The 19,250-nt window shown below is 34.7% G+C and overlaps 3 protein-coding genes across 7 annotated transcripts; 2 read left to right on the top strand and 1 right to left on the bottom strand.

Moving 5' to 3' along the window:
- Positions 1-267: 267 nt before the first annotated feature.
- CRR42 (DUF3148 family protein) lies at positions 268-1,146 on the bottom strand. The gene is made up of 2 exons (XM_011091967.3): positions 763-1,146; positions 268-559 (listed from the first exon to the last, which is right to left on the bottom strand). The coding sequence occupies exons 1-2, from the start codon at positions 996-998 to the stop codon at positions 457-459; spliced, it is 339 nt and encodes a 112-aa protein (XP_011090269.1). The 5' UTR covers positions 999-1,146; the 3' UTR covers positions 268-456.
- A 1,622-nt stretch (positions 1,147-2,768) lies between these two features.
- LOC105170985 (zinc knuckle (CCHC-type) family protein) lies at positions 2,769-7,181 on the top strand. 2 transcript variants are annotated; one of them, XM_011091966.3, is made up of 8 exons: positions 2,769-3,158; positions 3,286-3,339; positions 3,831-3,950; positions 4,029-4,187; positions 5,126-5,275; positions 5,366-5,482; positions 6,028-6,135; positions 6,316-7,181. In XM_011091966.3, the coding sequence occupies exons 1-8, from the start codon at positions 2,874-2,876 to the stop codon at positions 6,763-6,765; spliced, it is 1,443 nt and encodes a 480-aa protein (XP_011090268.1). In that variant the 5' UTR covers positions 2,769-2,873; the 3' UTR covers positions 6,766-7,181. The 2 variants fall into 2 exon arrangements, with proteins under 2 accessions (XP_011090268.1, XP_088741601.1); XM_088885475.1 differs by lacking the exon at positions 3,286-3,339.
- A 699-nt stretch (positions 7,182-7,880) lies between these two features.
- On the top strand, positions 7,881-17,025 carry LOC105170984 (structural maintenance of chromosomes protein 3). 4 transcript variants are annotated; one of them, XM_088884826.1, is made up of 13 exons: positions 7,882-8,046; positions 8,411-8,459; positions 8,542-8,617; positions 8,733-8,771; positions 12,311-12,378; positions 12,467-12,535; positions 12,644-12,729; positions 13,377-13,455; positions 13,529-13,646; positions 13,719-13,887; positions 15,528-15,758; positions 15,872-15,992; positions 16,475-17,025. In XM_088884826.1, exons 2-10 carry the CDS (start codon positions 8,445-8,447, stop codon positions 13,805-13,807), a joined length of 639 nt encoding a protein of 212 aa, XP_088740952.1. In that variant the 5' UTR covers positions 7,882-8,046; positions 8,411-8,444; the 3' UTR covers positions 13,808-13,887; positions 15,528-15,758; positions 15,872-15,992; positions 16,475-17,025. The 4 variants fall into 4 exon arrangements, with proteins under 4 accessions (XP_011090265.1, XP_088740952.1, XP_011090264.1 ...); XM_011091963.3 differs by lacking the exon at positions 16,475-17,025 and having other exon boundaries at positions 7,881-8,046; positions 8,365-8,459; positions 15,872-16,358; XM_011091962.3 differs by lacking the exon at positions 16,475-17,025 and having other exon boundaries at positions 15,872-16,358.
- Positions 17,026-19,250: the final 2,225 nt, after the last annotated feature.

Raw genomic sequence — 19,250 nt, 5'->3', positions numbered from 1 at the left:
TGTTTATAATAAATACAATATTTAATCAAATGCTCGTATATTTATTAATTTTGTGGATCACAAAGGCGTTAATAATACTATAGTTAATATTGAAATATAAAATTTATTGTAATGCATATTTTACTTTTTTTCTCTTTTTGTCTTCCATCATTTGATCGTCATATATTCATTATTTTACGACTCTTTCATTTGTCCAAATTTTGACGAAATATCAACAACTGATACATTTACAAAATGGTAAAAGTGTAAATGTAATACACACCACAATAATTTCAAATGATTGTCTGGGAGAGGGAACAAAGCAATTGCTTTGCATAATCGAAAATTAAAATTAAAATCAGCTTAAGTAGAAAAAAAAAAAAAAATCAATCTCCAAAACCCTAATTATCTACATTGTGATTCACTGAAGTCCATATATTTAAAAATATTTGTACATTGCCGTATGAAACTTATGAGTTAATCATCAAGTTCCAAGGGCTTGAAGTACTTTCCGTCTATAAGATAAGTACCAATACTAAGACGAACTGCCCACACATCCTTAGGCTTTCTCGAAACAATCCTGCAAGTGAATTAGAAACCATCAACACTCAACCTTAGAAAACTTAACAATTGTGCTCCAACCCGCACAATATTGTTGAAAAAGAACAAATAAAATGACAATTAACCAACAATAATAATTAACTCGAATTAACAATGTCAACACGTACGTATAACCTAAAAACGTATCACTATGAAGAGTATAGAAAACAAATATGGATATACCTCCCGACATCACCGGGCTTAACTAAGCCCGCGTTAGCACGCAAACAAGGGACGGAAGCGGCAGTCTTGAGCAGCTGAGGAGCCTCAACCACAATAATGGGAGACCCAATTTCAAGTCTCGACTCCTTTGCACTCAAATTTGAAGCTTCGTTCAACTCACACTTTGTGACCAGAACTTGGCTCCTTAGGCTGCTGATTGGCCTTGAAAATGGGATGGAGGAGAGGCTGAATGCCATTGGAATGGACGTTTGGTGAGATACAACAAGAAGATTATGTGCTTGTGGTTCTCACTTCTCTACATTCTTTTCCATTTCTTGTTTTATTTTTCCTTTTTTTGATTTTTTGGTGAGAATTTGTGGACCAATGTATTGGATAAGGGGTGTTTTTCCATATGCCTATGCAATGTGTGGATATATTTTTCCGTGCTTGGGGGTTTGAAAAATCTAGGCACAACAAATCCCAAATATTAAGGACACTTAAAATAAGTGTTATTAGATATGACGGCATCTAGTATATGTGTGTATATTTTTTAGTAAAGTTTTAATTTTTTTGAAACTCACAATTTATTTGTTTATATTAAAATTTAGGGTGAATAGCAGTTTATCCTCGTGCGATCTTTCAAATGAGCAAATTATCCTCATGTGATTTTTAGAAAATACATAGAGATAAATTGTTATTTCTTGCATATGGGGTAATCTGTTCCATTTGCAATATCACAAGGAGGTTGCTTGCATTTTTCCCTTAAAATTTATCATTGTCTTATAACCTCACATACACAACTGTCTTGTAATTTTTTTTACTGCACAATTATCAATACATACTTTATTCAAATTAAATGAATAATTGACACCTCGTACAATATAGGTTGTATTGATAACGATGATTATCTATACATACAAAACAAATACTAATATATTATTTCAATTAACAACAAGCTTAAACAAAATGGAAGTAAATTTACTTTTTGTGTATATGTAATTTTATGAAATTAATTTTCTAAAGAAACTTAATTGAGTAGTTAATTTGACATGAGTTGGGAAGTTAAACGATATTTTTGGTAATATAATAATTTGGTGTAGCAGGATAAAGACTACCACTTCGAATCTATGAACCCTCTTCACTTTATAATAGCATAGATGTACGTGAATATTTGGATCATATCTTTTAATTTTATTTGCCACATAAACTACCATAATTTTAAATTGAATTTTATATAAATATGCGATTGATTTACAGATTTTTGGGGTCAGCAATATAATTTAAACTTACTGTTGTGTCTAATAACACTGTTTTATTATTGATATTTTTCATATTTAATTTTAGATTACTCATCAAATTGCTCATTAATAAAGTCTAAACTATTTATAAACTATAAGGTTTTTTTTTCTTTTTTTCTGTAGTGAAGGCATAAAATTAATAATTATAAATCATCATTGTATAACTATCAAATTATTAAATAATTATTATACGAATAAATAAGTATGAAAAGAACAGTAGGTATTTAAACTCGATAACTTTTTGAATTTTTTTCCAAAATTTTGGTTTTATCAGCTGGGCTAGGTTTTATTGATGCTGATCTGAGAAATTGAAATTTACTGTCATATTAAAATATTTAAATTTTAATATTCCAAGACAAAAAATAAATTTAAATTATTTCATAATTATTTTTAGGCTTTTTAAATTTATAAATTTTTGTAATTGCCCAAAGACCACTCGTGTTGTATTTAGATTGATGTATTTGAAATTTGAGGAAAATTTTGAATAAAAGTATTTTCAATGGCTTCATATTAAAAGAAGTTTAAAATTTATAATTTTTTAATTATAATATAATTCAAAGTTAGAGTTGAAAATTTTGAAGTTATAATTATTTAAATAATTTATTATTAAGAATTTGTAAAGTTTCCAAAGTTAGAGTTTTCGCGTAATTGGGCTCAGATTAAAAGAGGCGGGCCTTCTAGGCCCATGTAAAGGCCCAATGTAATTTCTACTCATCTGATTATCCTTTCAAACTGCCAGGGTTAGGGTTAGGGTTTGAATCTTTAACTGCTGGGGATTACTATAGTTCTCCTTCTATTCAGCGTAATTCATTTCCAGAATCATCGTTGATTGATATGGGAAAGAAAGAGAAGAAGGTGAAAGCGGAAGAGTATTCTTCACCTGAAGAAGATAAAAGAAAGAGGAAAAATCCAATTGAAGCTGCTATCAGTGATGATGATGCAGAGGCCAACGAGGACCTCAGCTTGAAAATCGTTCAGAAAGCCATGCTGCGAACTTGTAGTATTGATCCCCGAAGCAATGGGGTTTCTGAAATAGTTACGAATTTGAAGGAAGAGAAGAAGAAAAAGGAGAAAAAGAAAAGGAAGAAGAGCGACGGATTTGAAGTTCCGGTGGATCCTGTAAGCATTTAATATAAATTGATTTATAGAGGAATTATTGTATTATCAATGGGTTAAGTTGTGCCTATTTGCTGATTAGTGAAGTCGGGGTTTCTTACTAGTTCATGTAATTTGAAACATGTTTCAGGGTTCAACTGACGTAGATACGGGTTTTAGAGATTTCTGCGGAGACTTGTTTCTGGTAGTCTCCATTGGAGTCTTGATTGATTCTGTTTATGAATCGGTGTTGATGTTTCTGAAAACTGGGGGTTGATGTTCTGTTTCTTCACTGTTCCGCGAGATGAATAGTTAACATTGAAGCGTGTTTTCTTGCTGAGTAGAGATTGGGATAGTCGTAAGGATGGTGATTGTATTTCTATTCATAGGACAGGCACTAGAGGCTGGCTAGGTAAAATGTAGTATCAAAATTTTCTGCTGGCTAAGAATGAAACTGGATGTAAAGCATGAGATATTATTTTCCCCTGAAAACAATTTCCATGATCAGTTTTATAGAGAAAAAAGTTGTTTATTTGGAAATCTCTCCATTGCTCTGATTGGTCTGCCTTAAATGTTGTGTTTTCTTTCTATTACACTGAATTGAATGGTGTGTTATAAGTTGTTACCTACTATGTGTATTGAACTGGGATGCTGGATCTGATCTACTACTGTTTTTTCTTTTCTCAATTTTCTTAGGTGGATAATGTGATTGACAAAGAAAAGACAGAGGCTGATAAAGCCATTGAGATTTCTGATAAAGCAGTTGAAACAAATCCTGTTGACGTGTTGGACAATGCTGTTCTGAGGAAGCTTCTTGTGAGTTCAAGTAACTTGTGTACAAGCATCATTTTTCAGATATCAACATGTCGTTTATTATGATTGCCATGATGTCAGCGGGGGCCTAGGTACTTCGATCCTCCAGACAACAGTTGGGGAGCATGCTATAATTGTGGGGAAGAGGGTCATACAACTGTCAACTGTACTTCAGCCAAGCGCAAGAAACCTTGTTTCGTGTGTGGGAGTTTTGAACATAATGCGAAACAATGTTCCAAGGTTTGTGCTCATATATTGCTTGCTCGACAAATGTTTACTATAATCTATGACAATTAACATGGTTCTTGATATGATGGTTTTGTAACTACTATCAGTCGCAGGAAGTTATTGTGCTGTTTTATTTCCATTTGGGGTCTTCCTATTTGATAAACAGTTTTTCTTGTTTTAATTGCAAGCATTTTTTTTATCCTGTGTGAATCTCTGGCACGTTTATTTTTGTACCTTTCTCCTACGAAGAAGTAGTCCTACATTAAGAACATATGTAGACTTATTTGCATTGAACTTTTTGCTAAATTCTGCCTTGCTTATATAGTTTCTTTTCCTTTCTTTTTCTTGCTAAAGTAGTTATAGCTGGTGGCACAGATTTGATTGAAGATGTACATGTTCTCTTTCTCTATTTGCCTCTTTTTTACCCCAGTTTTGGATTAGAGATTTAACATCATATGGTTTTGAAATTGTTCTGCCTCTAGTAAGATGTATTTAGTGAAGGTTGCTATTGAAGACAGATGCTCCCATAGGTATGCAATTTGGAAACAGTATGTGAGTTACTGTCATATGCCTGGATAATAACTGTACCTTTATTCACATAGTATTATAGGTTGGCTGAGATGAAGTGAGTAGTACTTTGCTGAAAGACGAAGGAGAATGAATGTTAATATTTTTTGAGAGATATTGCTGGTCTGCACTGATGTCCTGAAGATTTCACTTGTATACACAACACATTTATGCTATAGATCATTCACCCGCCTCCGGGATATTTCTGAGATACCTTTCCTGTATGGTTCAAGTTTATTGTCAATAAATATTATGGTATGTGACTTTGAATAAAATCTATTGTGTTATTCAAGGCCCCTTTTTATATTTATATGAAGTTATTGCTTAGAGATTGTCTCTGGATGCAAAAATCTTGATTTTAACTATCTTTTTCTATCTGGCAGGGACGCGATTGCTTTATATGCAAGCAACACGGGCACCGTGCAAAAGATTGTCCTGAGAAAAACAAGAGTTCTAAGATATGTCTAAAATGTGGGGATTTGGGACATGATATGTTCTCATGCAGGAATGACTATTGCCCTGATGATCTCAAGGTCTTTACTTCAGGGGATTACTCGATAATGTCTGTCTTTCTTCTCAGATCTATTTAATTTTCTGTTCATACCTGGAATTTTGTTTTGCAGGAAATACAATGTTACATTTGCGGAAGATTTGGCCATCTCTGTTGTAGAAATTATAGCGATCCTGGTCCAAGAGAGGTTTCCTGCTATAGATGTGGGCTGTCAGGCCATACTGGTTTGGTGAGTTCAATCTACATGCCTATCTGGGTCAGTTTGATAAGTCTAATTGACGCATTAAGAGAAAGGTTCAGGACTTGAACCTTTTGTTGTATGTGATGAAATATTTTTATATTTTGATTGAGAAACTGTAATGTAGCTCTCTCTATTCTTGTTTGATCTCATTTAACAAGCCAGTTGCAGAAAGTTTAGGTTACCATTCAACTTTACCAATTTGTATGTTGCCAGTTTATGATATGATCTGAAGAGTCCGCATTAGTATGTGAATGATTCATGTTCCCTGAAGTGGGACTACAAACTCATGGTAAGGGTATGCCTTCTGCAGTGACTTCTCTTTATGAAGTAACCTAGAAAAAGAAGTCTGGATTCTGTTTGATGATAGGGAGAAGAGGCTGGGGGATTTGATAGGGGCTCTGTTGGCTTCTGAGCTCATCACAAAAAAGTAGTTTTGTTCAGCTAGGAAGCCTCATATTGTCATCAATGTCAGCATCCACAGTTTTGTTTTTTTGATGCATGCTCGATTACCTGATAGTTTCTTATTCATGCAGGCTTGTACAGGGTCTCATTGGGACACAAATGGCATAGTATCTGCTCATTCATGCTACAAGTGTGGTTTAGAAGGACATTTTGCTCGGGAATGCACCAACTCAAAAAGGGTATGCCAGCAGCTTCCTTTCAGGCTTTCTGATTATCTTGACACTTTAGCATTAATCTTGCCGCGAATTCCTGTTCTTGTAATCTGAACTATTTATGATGTCTTCGTTTATTTTTGCATTCAATGTTATGTAGAGATTTCCCAAATAAAAATACTGAGGTCGGTGTTTATTTTTCACCAGGCTGGTAAGAGAAATCGTGAACCATCAACACCCAAGCAGATATCTTCCAAGAGTAATAGGGATTGGGATCATACTGATGTCAGGTCCGCACCTCATGATCTTGGCAAGTCACGCAGAAAGAAGAAATCCCAGCATGCCGAATTTGCTTCAGCAGTACAGAAGAAGCACAGAGGGGGTTGGATTACTGAAGATCCTGGGGATTATTACAGTACTAAGACCAAATCAAATAATTGGAGATCCCCAGTGACGCCAAAGGACAGAAGATCTAAGATATCCACCTCAAACGGTGATTATGCATCAAGTTCTCGTTCTTCTAAAAAGCCTCGGAAGCTCAATTTTAACAATTCCACATCCAATGGGTCATCAAAATTCTATCATCATAGGTATTCAGCATCAAGATTTGGCAACAGCAGTAATGACTGGGGGGGAAGAAATTATGAATGGTGGTAGATTGTATAAATATGGATGTAGTTATTATTTGGTGTATTTTCTGGCAATATCGGGAGCCACTTTGGATCTATCGGGACTTTTCTGAGACCTAGGTGATGATGCTAGAGATGTTCCCTTGGCCCTCCCCAAATACATCATATATCTGAGAAAGCTGCAAGCAGTACTGCCAATGGCTCCTAGGAACATACGAATGTAAGCTGGTGGAAAGGCCGAATTGGCAGTCCAGTTGTTTTGGGCCATCCTCTTTGGTTTTCCTCATAGGTCAATTTGGTTGAACTGTAGGATATAGATCACTGCATATAATGTTCTGTGCGATGCATACCAAAATCTGCTCTTTTTTTTCAGTTGCCAAATTGTACGATTACCGTGTGAATCTGCCTTTGGATTTTATACTTACATCTCGCCAATTGGTGCAAGCTGTTATAACTTGTTATTCATAAGTATTGTCCTTTCCCATGTTGTTTACCACAGCATCTTATTTTACTTTTTTACGCCTGTAATTTGTCTAAATATCTCTTAAAATATATGTACAATACTACACAAAGAAATTTCACCATCGCTTGAATAAGGGGAAATTTCAATTCAAAACGAGTGTGGCTAAATTTGAATTAAACATATGATATATGACATATGCAATAAACTTGTTTGATTGGTTTACTTTTTAGAGAAAGTGATCAATAATATAACTAGAAGTAATTTGTTTGATTTGATCATATCTGATTTTGGTAAGATTTTTTTCCTCAATAAAATAAAAGAATATGGTAAATTATTCATTTATTATTTTGCCAGTGAGCAAGGCATATTAGTTTAATTCATTATGTAATCAAATTGAAAAAAAAAGGAAATAAAATAATAACAAATGAAATAATTTTAAATATTATATTAGTTTAATTCTTTATGTCACATAATTATCTACATTTCTAGATGAACATTTAATATCCAGGAGTTAAACGAAATCTTAATTTGAATGAAATTGGTCAATTGTCTTTTTTTATTTTAGTTTGTGTAAGTTATTGGTCGAATTAATGGAATTGAACCAGTTTTTCATAATTATTGAATACAACAAATAAAATTAAAAGAAAACGTAAAAAGGGAAATTGTGGAAAGGACAATAGCACTCGTCTGAAAAATCGCGTCTTAAAACGTCAACTCGATTCCCTTCATTTTCATCTCTCTTCTCCCGTCCCCCTTTTTTTCTCTCTCTCTCTCACACACACACACACACTCTCGCGAATTAGACGGAGGTAGTGCTCACAATCATTAACTTCAACCCGCAGATTGGTGAGTTCTTGTTGCATATTTACCGTGTTAGCTTCGCGAATTTATCTCAAAGCGTGCCTCAATTATGTAAAGAACCCTAGACTTCTGCTCCTGCGCAATATCTAACTGTGTTGGTGTTTTGGTTTTCTTTTCTCTTTTTTATGTTTTTCATTATACCTTTAGTTGCTTGGCCTTTTGAGTTTTGGTGTGGTTTTGTTTTGTTTCTGGTTGATTCTTATATTGGCATTTGTAGTGCATGTAATATTCGCGAGTGATTTTAACTGAATTATTTTGTTCTTTTACGTTTATGAGTTTTCTAAGCTATTAATATAAGTTCAGGCAGGGGATGTGATTATTCTGCTCTTCTTCTGCCTTCAAATTGCAGAGGGGTTGCCAGTTAGCTATCCTGGAATCTCGTAATGTATATAAAGCAGGTAATGAATTATCTATTTTATTTGACTTTTCTTTAAAATATGCATACTGATTTATCACTTCTGCACGGGTTCTTTGTTGTAGGTTGTTCTAGAAGGGTTTAAGAGTTACCGGGAGCAAGTTGCAACTGAGACATTGAGTCCCAAAGTTAACTGTGTTGGTACACCATATTTTTCCTTCTATGCCTCGGTTTCTACATTTTATTTTCCACTGTTTACCTCTAGTTTAAGAATGTTTAATGTGCCAGAAAATTATTTTTGATTTGTATTCTGCAGTTGGTGCTAATGGATATGGCAAATTGAACTTTTTCCATGGTATGTTCATCTTGAACATTTGTTTTGTTCTTTGGTTTGTTCTGTTTCCTTGGAATTGATTTAATGAGGACCCTACTTATACTTGCAGCAATATACTTCGTTATAAGTGATCTATTCCATAATTTGCGCAATGAAGAAAGGCAGGCGTTGCTTCATGTATGTTCTGCAGTGAAGCACTTTTGTTATCATAGATCTTGTTCTTATTACGCCAGTGTCTGAAAAAGACCACAACAAAACGCGACTTGAAAAAGGTGCGATCTGGCGTCTGAAAAAGACCATTATTATGCGATATGAGAAAGATGCAATCCAGCGTCTCAAAAAGACAACAAAACGCGACCTGAAAAAGGTGCGATCTGGCGTCTGAAAAAAATCATTATTATGCGATCTGAAAAAGATGCAATCCAGCGTCTGAAAAAGACCACACAAAACGCGACCCGAAAAAGGTGCGATCTGGCGTCTGAAAAAGACCATTATTATGCGATCTGAGAAAGATGCAATGAAAAATACCACAACAAAACGCGACCTGGAAAAGGTGCGATCTAGCGTCTGAAAAAGACCACTATTACACGACCTGAAAAAGGTGCGATCTGGCGTCTGAAAAAGACCACAACAAAACGCGACCTGAAAAAGGTGCGATCTGCCGTCTGAAAAAGACCATTATTATGCGATTTGAGAAAGATGCAATCCAGTGTCTGAAAAAGACTATTATTATGTGATCTGAGAAAAGATGCACTCCAGTGTCTAAAAAAGACCACAACAAAACACGACCTGAAAAAGGTCTTTTTCGACCTGGCGTCTGAAAAAGACCATTATTATGCGATCTAATGCAATCCAGCGTCTGAAAAAGACCACAACAAAACGCGACCTGAAAAAGGTGCGATCTGGCGTCTGAAAAAGAACATTATTATGCAATTTGAGAAAGATGCAATCTAGCGTCTGAAAAAGACCACAACAAAACGCGACCTGAAAAAGGTACGATCTGGCGTTTGAAAAGACCATTATTATGCAATCTGAGAAAGATGCAATCCAGTGTCTCAAAAAGACTATAACAAAATGCGACCTGAGAAAGATGCGATCTGGCGTCTGAAAAAGACCATTATTATGCCATCTGAGAAAGATGCAATCCAGCGTCTGAAAAAGACCACAACAAAATGCGACCTGAAAAAGGTACGATCTGGCGTCTGAAAAAGACTATTATTATGCAATCTGAGAAAGATGCAATCCAGTGTCTGAAAAAGACTATTATTATGCGATCTGAGAAAGAAGCACTCCAGTGTCTGAAAAAGACCACAACAAAACACGACCTGAAAAAGGTGCGACCTAGCGTCTGAAAAAGACCATTATTATGCGATCTGAGAAAGATGCACTCCAGTGTCTGAAAAAGACCACAACAAAACGCGACCTAAAAAAGGTGCGATCTAGCGTCTGAAAAAGACCATTATTATGCGATCTGAGAAAGATGTAATCCACCGTCTGAAAAAGACCACAACAAAACGCGACCTGAAAAAGGTGCGACCTGGCGTCTGAAAAGGACCATTATTATGCAATCTAAGAAAGATGCAATCCAGCATCTGAAAAAGACTATTATTATGTGATCTGAGAAAGATGCACTCCAGTGTCTAAAAAAGACCACAACAAAACACGACCTGAAAAAGGTGCGACCTGGCGTCTGAAAAAGACCATTATTATGCGATCTGATGCAATCCAACGTCTGAAAAAGACCACAACAAAACGCGACCTGAAAAAGGTGCGATCTGGCGTCTGAAAAAGAACATTATTATGCAATCTGAGAAAGATGCAATCTAGCGTCTGAAAAAGACCACAACAAAACGCGACCTGAAAAAGGTACGATCTGGCGTCTGAAAAGACCATTATTATGTAATCTGAGAAAGATGCAATCCAGCGTCTGAAAAAGACTATAACAAAACGCGACCTGAGAAAGATGCGATCTGGCGTCTGAAAAAGACCATTATTATGCCATCTGAGAAAGATGCAATCCAGCGTCTGAAAAAGACCACAACAAAATGCGACCTGAAAAAGGTACGATCTGGCGTCTGAAAAAGACTATTATTTGCAATCTGAGAAAGATGCAATCCAGTGTCTGAAAAAGACTATTATTATGCGATTTGAGAAAGATGCACTCCAGTGTCTGAAAAAGACCACAACAAAACACGACCTGAAAAAGATGCGACCTGGCGTCTGAAAAAGACCATTATTATGCGATCTGAGAAAGATGCACTCCCGTGTCTGAAAAAGACCACAACAAAACGCGACCTGAAAAAGGTGCGACCTGGCGTCTGAAAAAGACCATTATTATGCGATCTGAGAAAAATGCAATCCAGCGTCTGAAAAAGACCACAACAAAACGCGACCTGAAAAAGGTGCGATCTGGCGTCTGAAAAAGACCATTATTATGCGATTTGAGAAAGATGCAATCCAGCGTCTGAAAAAGACCACAACAAAATGCGACCTGAAAAAGGTACGATCTGGCGTCTGAAAAAGACTATTATTTGCAATCTGAGAAAGATGCAATCCAGTGTCTGAAAAAGACTATTATTATGCGATTTGAGAAAGATGCACTCCAGTGTCTGAAAAAGACCACAACAAAACACGACCTGAAAAAGGTGCGACCTGGCGTCTGAAAAAGACCATTATTATGCGATCTGAGAAAGATGCACTCCAGTGTCTGAAAAAGACCACAACAAAACGCGACCTGAAAAAGGTGCGACCTGGCGTCTGAAAAAGACCATTATTATGCGATCTGAGAAAAATGCAATCCAGCGTCTGAAAAAGACCACAACAAAACGCGACCTGAAAAAGGTGCGATCTGGCGTCTGAAAAAGACCATTATTATGCGATTTGAGAAAGATGCAATCGAGCGTCTGAAAAAGACCACAACAAAACGCGACCTGAAAAAGGTGCGATCTGGCGTCTGAAAAAGACCATTATTATGCGATCTGAGAAAGATGCAATCGAGCGTCTGAAAAAGACCACAACAAAACGCGACCTGAAAAACGTGCGATCTGGCGTCTGAAAAAGACCATTATTATGCGATCTGAGAAAGATGCAATCGAGCGTCTGAAAAAGACCACAACAAAACGCGACCTGAAAAAGGTGCGATCTGGCGTCTGAAAAAGACCATTGTTATGCGATCTGAGAAAGATATAATCAAGTGTGAAAAAAACCACAACAAAACGCGACCTGAAAAAGGTGCGATTTGGCGTCTGAAAAAGACCATTATTATGCGATCTGAGAAAGATGCAATCCAGTGCCTGAAAAAGACCACAACAAAACGCAACCTGAAAAAAGTGCGATCTGGCGTCTGAAAAAGACCATTATTATTCGACCCGGATTAGGTTCTTTGTTGTAGGTTGTCATAGAAGGGTTTAAGAGTTACCAAGAGCAAGTTGCAGCTGAAACATTCAGTCCCAAAGTTAACTGTGTTGGTACACCATATTTTTCTTTCTATGCCTCGGTTTCTACATTTTATTTTCCACTGTTTACCCATGTCTCTAATTTAAGAATGTTTAATGTGCCAGAAAATGATTTATTGATTTGTATTCTGCAATTGGTGCTAATGGATCTGGCGAATCGAACCTTTTCCATGGTATGTTCATCTTGAACATTTGTTTTGTTCTTCTGTTTGTTCTGTTTCCTTGGAATTGATTTAATGAGGACCCTACCTATACTTGCAGCAATATGCGTCGTTACAAGTGATCTATCCCAATAATTTGCCCAATGAAGAAAGGCAGGCGTTACTTCACGTATTTTCTTCAGTGAAACACTGTTGTTATCTTTGATCTTGCTTTCATTGTTCTACGAAGTTACCTACAACCTTTATATTGAATGCTCTTTGCTTTTCTGCTTGTCAGGAAGGTGTTGGCCACCAAGTGTTATCTGCTTTTGTGGAGATTGTATTTGACAACTCCGACAACCGTATTCCTATAAGCTTTGGATGGTAACTCTATTTATCTACATGTCTTATGTGAACTGCTGTTTTTCCTTTTTTTCTAATTATGATTTGTCTACTTATTTATGAACTCTTTCAACATTTGTAACTGGACTTTCTGAAGTTATACCACCTATAATATGCTCAAGCTCCAAATTGTTGCACCTGCTTATCTTGAGGTGAATGCACATAGTGTTGGTATTGGAAAGATGTATCATAACTGAGGTCCTCCAGAAGCAACTGGGTCAGAAAGTATATACTGATAGTTAATGAGGATGTCGATAATTTGCATTAGCCATATCTGATTATTGGTTAATAAAGAGATAGCGAAGGATTCATGTTTATCCTATTTCCCATTTGTTTATGCCCTGCATTTATAATGGCATCTCCGTAAGATCTTTATTCCTTTGTCCTGCTTGTTTATGACTTTGTCATTCTACTTTTACGATTGATAAGGAGGAAGTGTGGCTCAGGAGAACAATTGGTGTTAAGAAAGATGAATATTTCTTGGATGGAAAACATATAACGTGTGTATACGCTTGTAGTATTTTTTACTTTGCGTATTCTATGTATTTAGTTATATATTCTTTTCCTTTTTCGTTGTCCATGCGCTTGTTGGATAACTGGATAATGGGTGATGGTTTATGAATTTTCAGGAAGACAGAAGTCATGAATCTGCTGGAAAGTGCAGGATTTTCTCGTTCTAATCCTTATTATGTTGTGCAGCAGGGCAAAGTAAGGAAAATTTTTGCTTGTTGACCTGCTTGGGTTATCCATTCATTCTTCTGATATATATATAATATCGCAGACAGCCTCGTTGATATTGATGAAGGATTCAGAACGATTGGATCTGCTGAAGGAAATTGGTGGGGCTCGAGTTTATGAGGAGAGACAGCATGAAAGTTTGAAAATAATGCAGGATACTGGCAAGTGCTCCTTGAATAGTTTCCTTGTCCGTTTTGTTTTTTGTTTTTGTTTCTAACATCTATTTTCTACAGGTAATAAGAGAAAGCAAATTATTCAAGTTGTCCAATACTTGGATGACAAACTTCGGGAGCTTGATGAAGAGAAAGAGGAGTTATATTAGCAGCTTGACAGGCAGTAAAAGTCTCTAGAATACACGATTATGATAAAGAACTTCATCATGCCAAGCAGATGCTGACGGATGTATGTTACTTCAAACTCTTACAATCTTTGTTTGTTTTAATTGGCAATCAAATGCCCTTTCTGTTGGGGATCTGCATTGCTATTTAAATTACGGAGGATATTATGAATGCTTTCATTAGTAATAACACTTGATCTTTAGTTCGAAGACTTCTTATAGAACAATGATAGAAACCTTGTAGATCTTGATATATCTTATTTTGACCTCATTAGCTTTAAAATTCGGATGTTGTTTAGATTTTCCTTTTTTCTGTAGGATTATAATGCAAATGCAAGGAAAACTAGTCTTATTTTCTGAAACAAAGCAACTATGTGATCCACCAATACTTGACGATGAGACAGATGGAGTTAATTCATAGTTGAGAATGCCAGTGAACTTGTAAATTTCCATAATGTAGTTAATTTACTACTCCACTTTGTCTTATGCAAGTTGCTAATTTCGAAATAGTGTTTATTCATTTTCAGTTTTTAGTAGAAGAAAAATCCGTCCTTATAGGCATTTGTGCACCGATATGCAAAGATAAATAATGGCCCCATTTGCTGCAATAGTTTCATGAACATGTGGATATCTGCATGGGCGAGATGAAAGCATTTAAATTATATGATCTTCTATGAGGACGGATTTTGCTTCTATATCATGTGCAGTAATAGTTCTCTTCAAAATTATTTTTCTTCTTGAAAGGTAATTTTATGAAATCCATGACATTTTTGATAAACCTGGTAAACCAGTGGCTCCAATATGTAAAGCTACTAAGTAGCATTAACTGCTTTCCTGATGGGGTTGAAAAGTATTAGCTCAGAAATAAGACTCGGCATGATACTCTCAAACTTGACATCTTGGACATTGCTTATGCTGATATTTGCCCTACACTCTCAATGTTATTCCAGTATTGGCTGTTTTCCAAGTTCATTGACTGCTTTCTCACTTTAAGATTCTATGTTATCATAAAATTGGGCAACTTATTTTAGCAGGGTACCCATGCGGTAGATTCTGAAAAAGCAAACGTAGTGTAGTTTGCATTTGCAATACACAGAACTTTAAGTGCATGTTCTTATATCTTTTCATATGTTCCTTTGTGTGGTAAAATTTTATGTTTAGTTGACAAGTCTGATAACAAATATGATAACATAATTTTTTTCAGGATCCAGGACGTGAAAATGTAACAAAGCCTAAGAAGTTTGCATCTAGGAGAACTTAGCATCTAACTTCTTTTATTTGTTTTAATGGGAGGTGGATGGTGTATACGAAAATAAACTTGGGAATAGAGTTTTTGTGATCATCGTGATCTTTTATCTCTCTACAAAGTACACTAACTTGAGTCTTAACATCATAATTTAATGATCTTTATATATTATGTGTGTTTCCTCATGGCTAATTAAGAAATGAGCTAATTATTATATGGTCCTTAAATAGATATGTTTCTTTTAACATAGTTCAAGAATACTTTTGTGACTTTCTTGCTCCTATGTTTTGCAGAACTACGCGTACTCGTCTTTACTCTGTGTTTTCTTTGTGCATGTGAATGTTAATAGGTTCATGTAGGTTTCTACTTATCATTTTAGCTTCTAGTGCGTTATAATGATTATGTACCTCATATTTTGGAAGCATCTGGAATAGGTTTGAACTTTGCCATTTGTTGCAGATAGAGGAGAATCGAAACAAGGTTTCTGAAACATCTGCCACAATGTTTAACCAAGTTTGGATGCTCATGAAAAGTGCAAGGAGCTCGACAAGTTACTTAAAGACCTGACGAAAGGAGCTCAAATTTTAAGCAATAGAGAAACAAAGGACAGAAGCCATGAAGAAGCGTGCAAAACTTGAACTTGATGACAAAGACTTCCATGATAAGATTAAGGCAAACATCAAGGCAAAGGTGCTGCTGACCCTTGATCTTCTGTAATTTTGAACTTTGAGAAGTTTGAACATATGAGCGTAAAGTAGTCTACAAGTGAACGCTTTTATTGATGCTTATTTTTCGTATTCCAGGAGGATGCTGTCGCACAACATGAGGTTTTGGAACAAGAAATTGAGGGGTCTTATGCTGAGTCACTAGGATCAAGCAATTGTACGATAATCAGGTCAGGGAGGAGGAGAATTTGACGAGAAGGTACGGTTCCATTTGGTAGCTCCTGCCTCAGAAAGTTGCGTCTTTGTTTCACCATCATTTTGATGTTTCTCACATTAGGGATGACATTCTAGTTGCAATGCTATATATTGATGTTGAAGTGTTCTATTTTTAAAAGTCAATTGTGAGTTTATTTATTCCTCATGTCAATTAACTTGCAAGTTTGAATACATTTATGCTTAACAAGTTAGTATATACATAAGCTTGTGTTTGCTGTAGACAATGTGCTTGCTCCATGTATTCATTATAAGAAATACTGCCTAAGGCCATGCATTTGAAAGGATGTTGGATGTAGTAGAGTTGTTAAATACACTGAGTGAACTTTTCACATTTTTGGCCTTTCTCTAAGATCTTTGTGTGTTTTCCCAACTTGTGTTTAATTTTTTGAATATCCATTTCCTTTTTCCGTTTATCCATCATGAACTATGGAATCATCATGCACTGAAAGATTACCATTCCAACAGGCAAATAATTATTTCAGTCAAGTCAATGATCTCCATTTGGGGAGGTTGAGAAATGTCCAAATAGGCCAAAATGGAGCATCGGATTGGAAGAAACTATGATTCGCCTATTTATTTCAAGATTATTCACTCATTTGATTGCCCTTTTTTGAGTTTGTTTTGTGCTTGAGGTGCGGTGACATCTAGAATTCTCATCTTAATTTCTTGCATTCTTGATCTTTCTGCTTATTTAAGTTCGCATCACTGTTAACATGACTATTTACTTGCGTGATGCTTCGAGTTGTTAAATTTCATAAGATATTACGATCTCAGATCTGTCATTTGGTCAACCTTTCAATTGTTTGATAGCTAGCTTTAGTTAGTGGTTGGACTAGTTTACTTGAACCTCATTTAGCAAATGTCATGACTCACAAGTAAAGGGGTTGTCAAGCTTGGAAAATGCCCGATCAATCTAGCAAAACGGTTACCCAGACTAGCTCTTGCTAGAACTGCCTTTAATAATGTAATATTGACCACATAAAACTTTTATGGGAAATTAAGGCTTCTCTAATTAATTATTGTTAATTCCAGTGGCTCGGTCTTTCTATTGCCTCACCTTTAAATTCCCTGGTACTTCTGAGTTGAACTGCCTCTTGCAGGGCAGGAAACGTAAGTACCTTTTTGTTTCATCATGTGATTTCTGAATCCTATTTGATTAAATCTTTCTATCAGTTCCTTTGGGTTTTCTATTGTCATGATTTGCTTGACCAAGCTGAAATCGATTGATAAACTTTTCCTTCTATTCATTGTGAATGAGCTCATGTCTTCCACTGCACCTTCCTCAATTCATAAAGAGGCGTGCAAAATCGTTATTTAAATAGAAATTGTAACTAATAATTAAACCCTTTTATTTATTTTTTTTCTGGCATAATTTTGGTGGAGAAGAATTAATTCAACAGTGGATTTGACATGATCATGAGGAATTAATTCAATTAATTAATATTTGATGATGATTTGAAGACGTATATACACCTGGAAAAGTATGTTCTTTGTCAATCGTGACTTTGATCACTTTCAATTAATCACCAAACTTCTTGGAATGTTTGATTTTGATTACTTACTAATTAAAATTAATTAATCCTGTCGCCGCTTGCTTTCTCTATTTCTTAAGCCAAAAGTAAACCGGAGGTCCAAAATATTGACTTATGGGTAATGATTGTTTTCTTGACTTCACCACTAATTACATAATGCCTTTATCTTAAGATTCACAAAGAAACATAGTACTAGTAATTAAAAATAGAAATCACAACATTTGACCACATTAAAAAAAAAAAAAAAAGCACATTGTAATATGATCGAATTCCCCACGATTTTTTTGTAATTTACAAATTTTTGTAATATGATCCAATTGAGCACCGATTTTTTCATTATGCAATTAAATTGAAAATATTAACAAATGAATTAATTTTAAAAATATTATATCAGTTTAATTCTTTATGAAATTAAAATTAAAACAAGAAATAAAATGATAACAAATGAACTTTATTTTAAATAGGGATAATTACCCTTCTCTTTCCTGATATTTGGTACAATTATACGTAGATTGTATGTGATTTGAAAAATTACAACTAGCACTCCTGATGTTTGCTTCCGTTTAACAAATAAGTCTATTTGTTGGTTAAAATTTTTTAAATTTGTTGATATTAATAAAAAAAATTAAAAGAAAATTGATATTTACTTTCAATTGACTTATTACTAACTTATTGTAGATCAAACAGTTTTTTTTTTTTTTTGGTTTGCTACTACATTTATAATGGTGAAGATATATTTCCTCATAAGCATTAACGTGTAAAGGCGTATGGGGGTAATTTGGTTATAAAAAGATTTATTTGACCTGTAATAAGTCAGTGATAAGTTTAGGGGTAAATATAGATATTTTTGTTATTTTTTTTATTAACATTAGCAAAAACAGACTAATTTGTCTAATGAACGGACTAATTTGTTAGATAGATGTAAGCAAATTTAAATGGTACTAAATGTAATTTATCAATCTACAAAGAATTTATATGTAATTATTCTAAATTTCAAAAATAGAAGTGTAATTATCCCTGTTAATATACTCATAAGTAAAATATCTTCCACATGAAAACTACAATGTTAAAGAAAGGATGAACAAAATAAGTATATCTAAATTATTATAGTCGTGATGCATTTTATCAGTGTTATCAAAGATAATTATTAGAGTTGTGTTAAAAAAAATAATAAATTATTAGAGTAACTGTAGTATGATATTGCAAACAATCCCCTAATATTGGAAACATACAAAAATTGCTCATTAGACTTATAATTAGTACCATCATGATATTGATTCAGCGTTGATATAGTCTTTATAGCTAATGGTTAGTATCAGAACTAATTATATATTCAATTTAATATATATTTTTTATGTAATAATTAGTGTATAATTTAATAAAAATAATTAATTATATATTTATTATGTGTTTGGTTCGATTTTGCTAAATCGTAAAATTTTTTTAGAAAATATATATATAAAATCATCTCAGCATCAGGCCTATGAAGCGTGCAACATTTCTTTCCATCCAGTTGGTAGTTGGGCCTTGTAGGTGTTGGTCTCTTCAAAGGCCCAATACCAACAATGAATACAACAATATCCATTTTCAATAATATAATTTTAAATCCAACAAATTAAATATGTGTTCTAAGAGTTTCAATTACTTTGCAACATATCCAATTAAATGGCCCAATTGATGGAGAGAATCGGAATAAATATCCAAAGCCC

This window comes from Sesamum indicum, linkage group LG9 (genome assembly GCF_026168435.1).
Source record: "Sesamum indicum cultivar Baizhima isolate 11 linkage group LG9, ASM2616843v1, whole genome shotgun sequence".
In the NCBI taxonomy this organism is placed as follows: Eukaryota; Viridiplantae; Streptophyta; class Magnoliopsida; order Lamiales; family Pedaliaceae; genus Sesamum; species Sesamum indicum.
This window is presented reverse-complemented; position numbering and strand designations above follow the sequence as displayed.

Bases quoted from the DNA above. Each gene is read 5' to 3' on its own strand.
- CRR42 (XM_011091967.3), bottom strand. From the start codon at position 998: ATGGCATTCAGCCTCTCCTCCATCCCATTTTCAAGGCCAATCAGCAGC. The intron at 560-762 runs GTATATCCATAT...ATTCACTTGCAG, and splicing joins AAGCCCGGTGATGTCGGGAG to GATTGTTTCGAGAAAGCCTA.
- LOC105170985 (XM_011091966.3), top strand. From the start codon at position 2,874: ATGGGAAAGAAAGAGAAGAAGGTGAAAGCGGAAGAGTATTCTTCACCT. The intron at 3,340-3,830 runs GTAGTCTCCATT...CAATTTTCTTAG, and splicing joins TCTGCGGAGACTTGTTTCTG to GTGGATAATGTGATTGACAA. The intron at 6,136-6,315 runs GTATGCCAGCAG...ATTTTTCACCAG, and splicing joins AATGCACCAACTCAAAAAGG to GCTGGTAAGAGAAATCGTGA.
- LOC105170984 (XM_088884826.1), top strand. The intron at 8,772-12,310 runs GTATGTTCATCT...TTAATGTGCCAG, and splicing joins CAAATTGAACTTTTTCCATG to AAAATGATTTATTGATTTGT. The intron at 13,456-13,528 runs GTAAGGAAAATT...ATAATATCGCAG, and splicing joins ATGTTGTGCAGCAGGGCAAA to ACAGCCTCGTTGATATTGAT.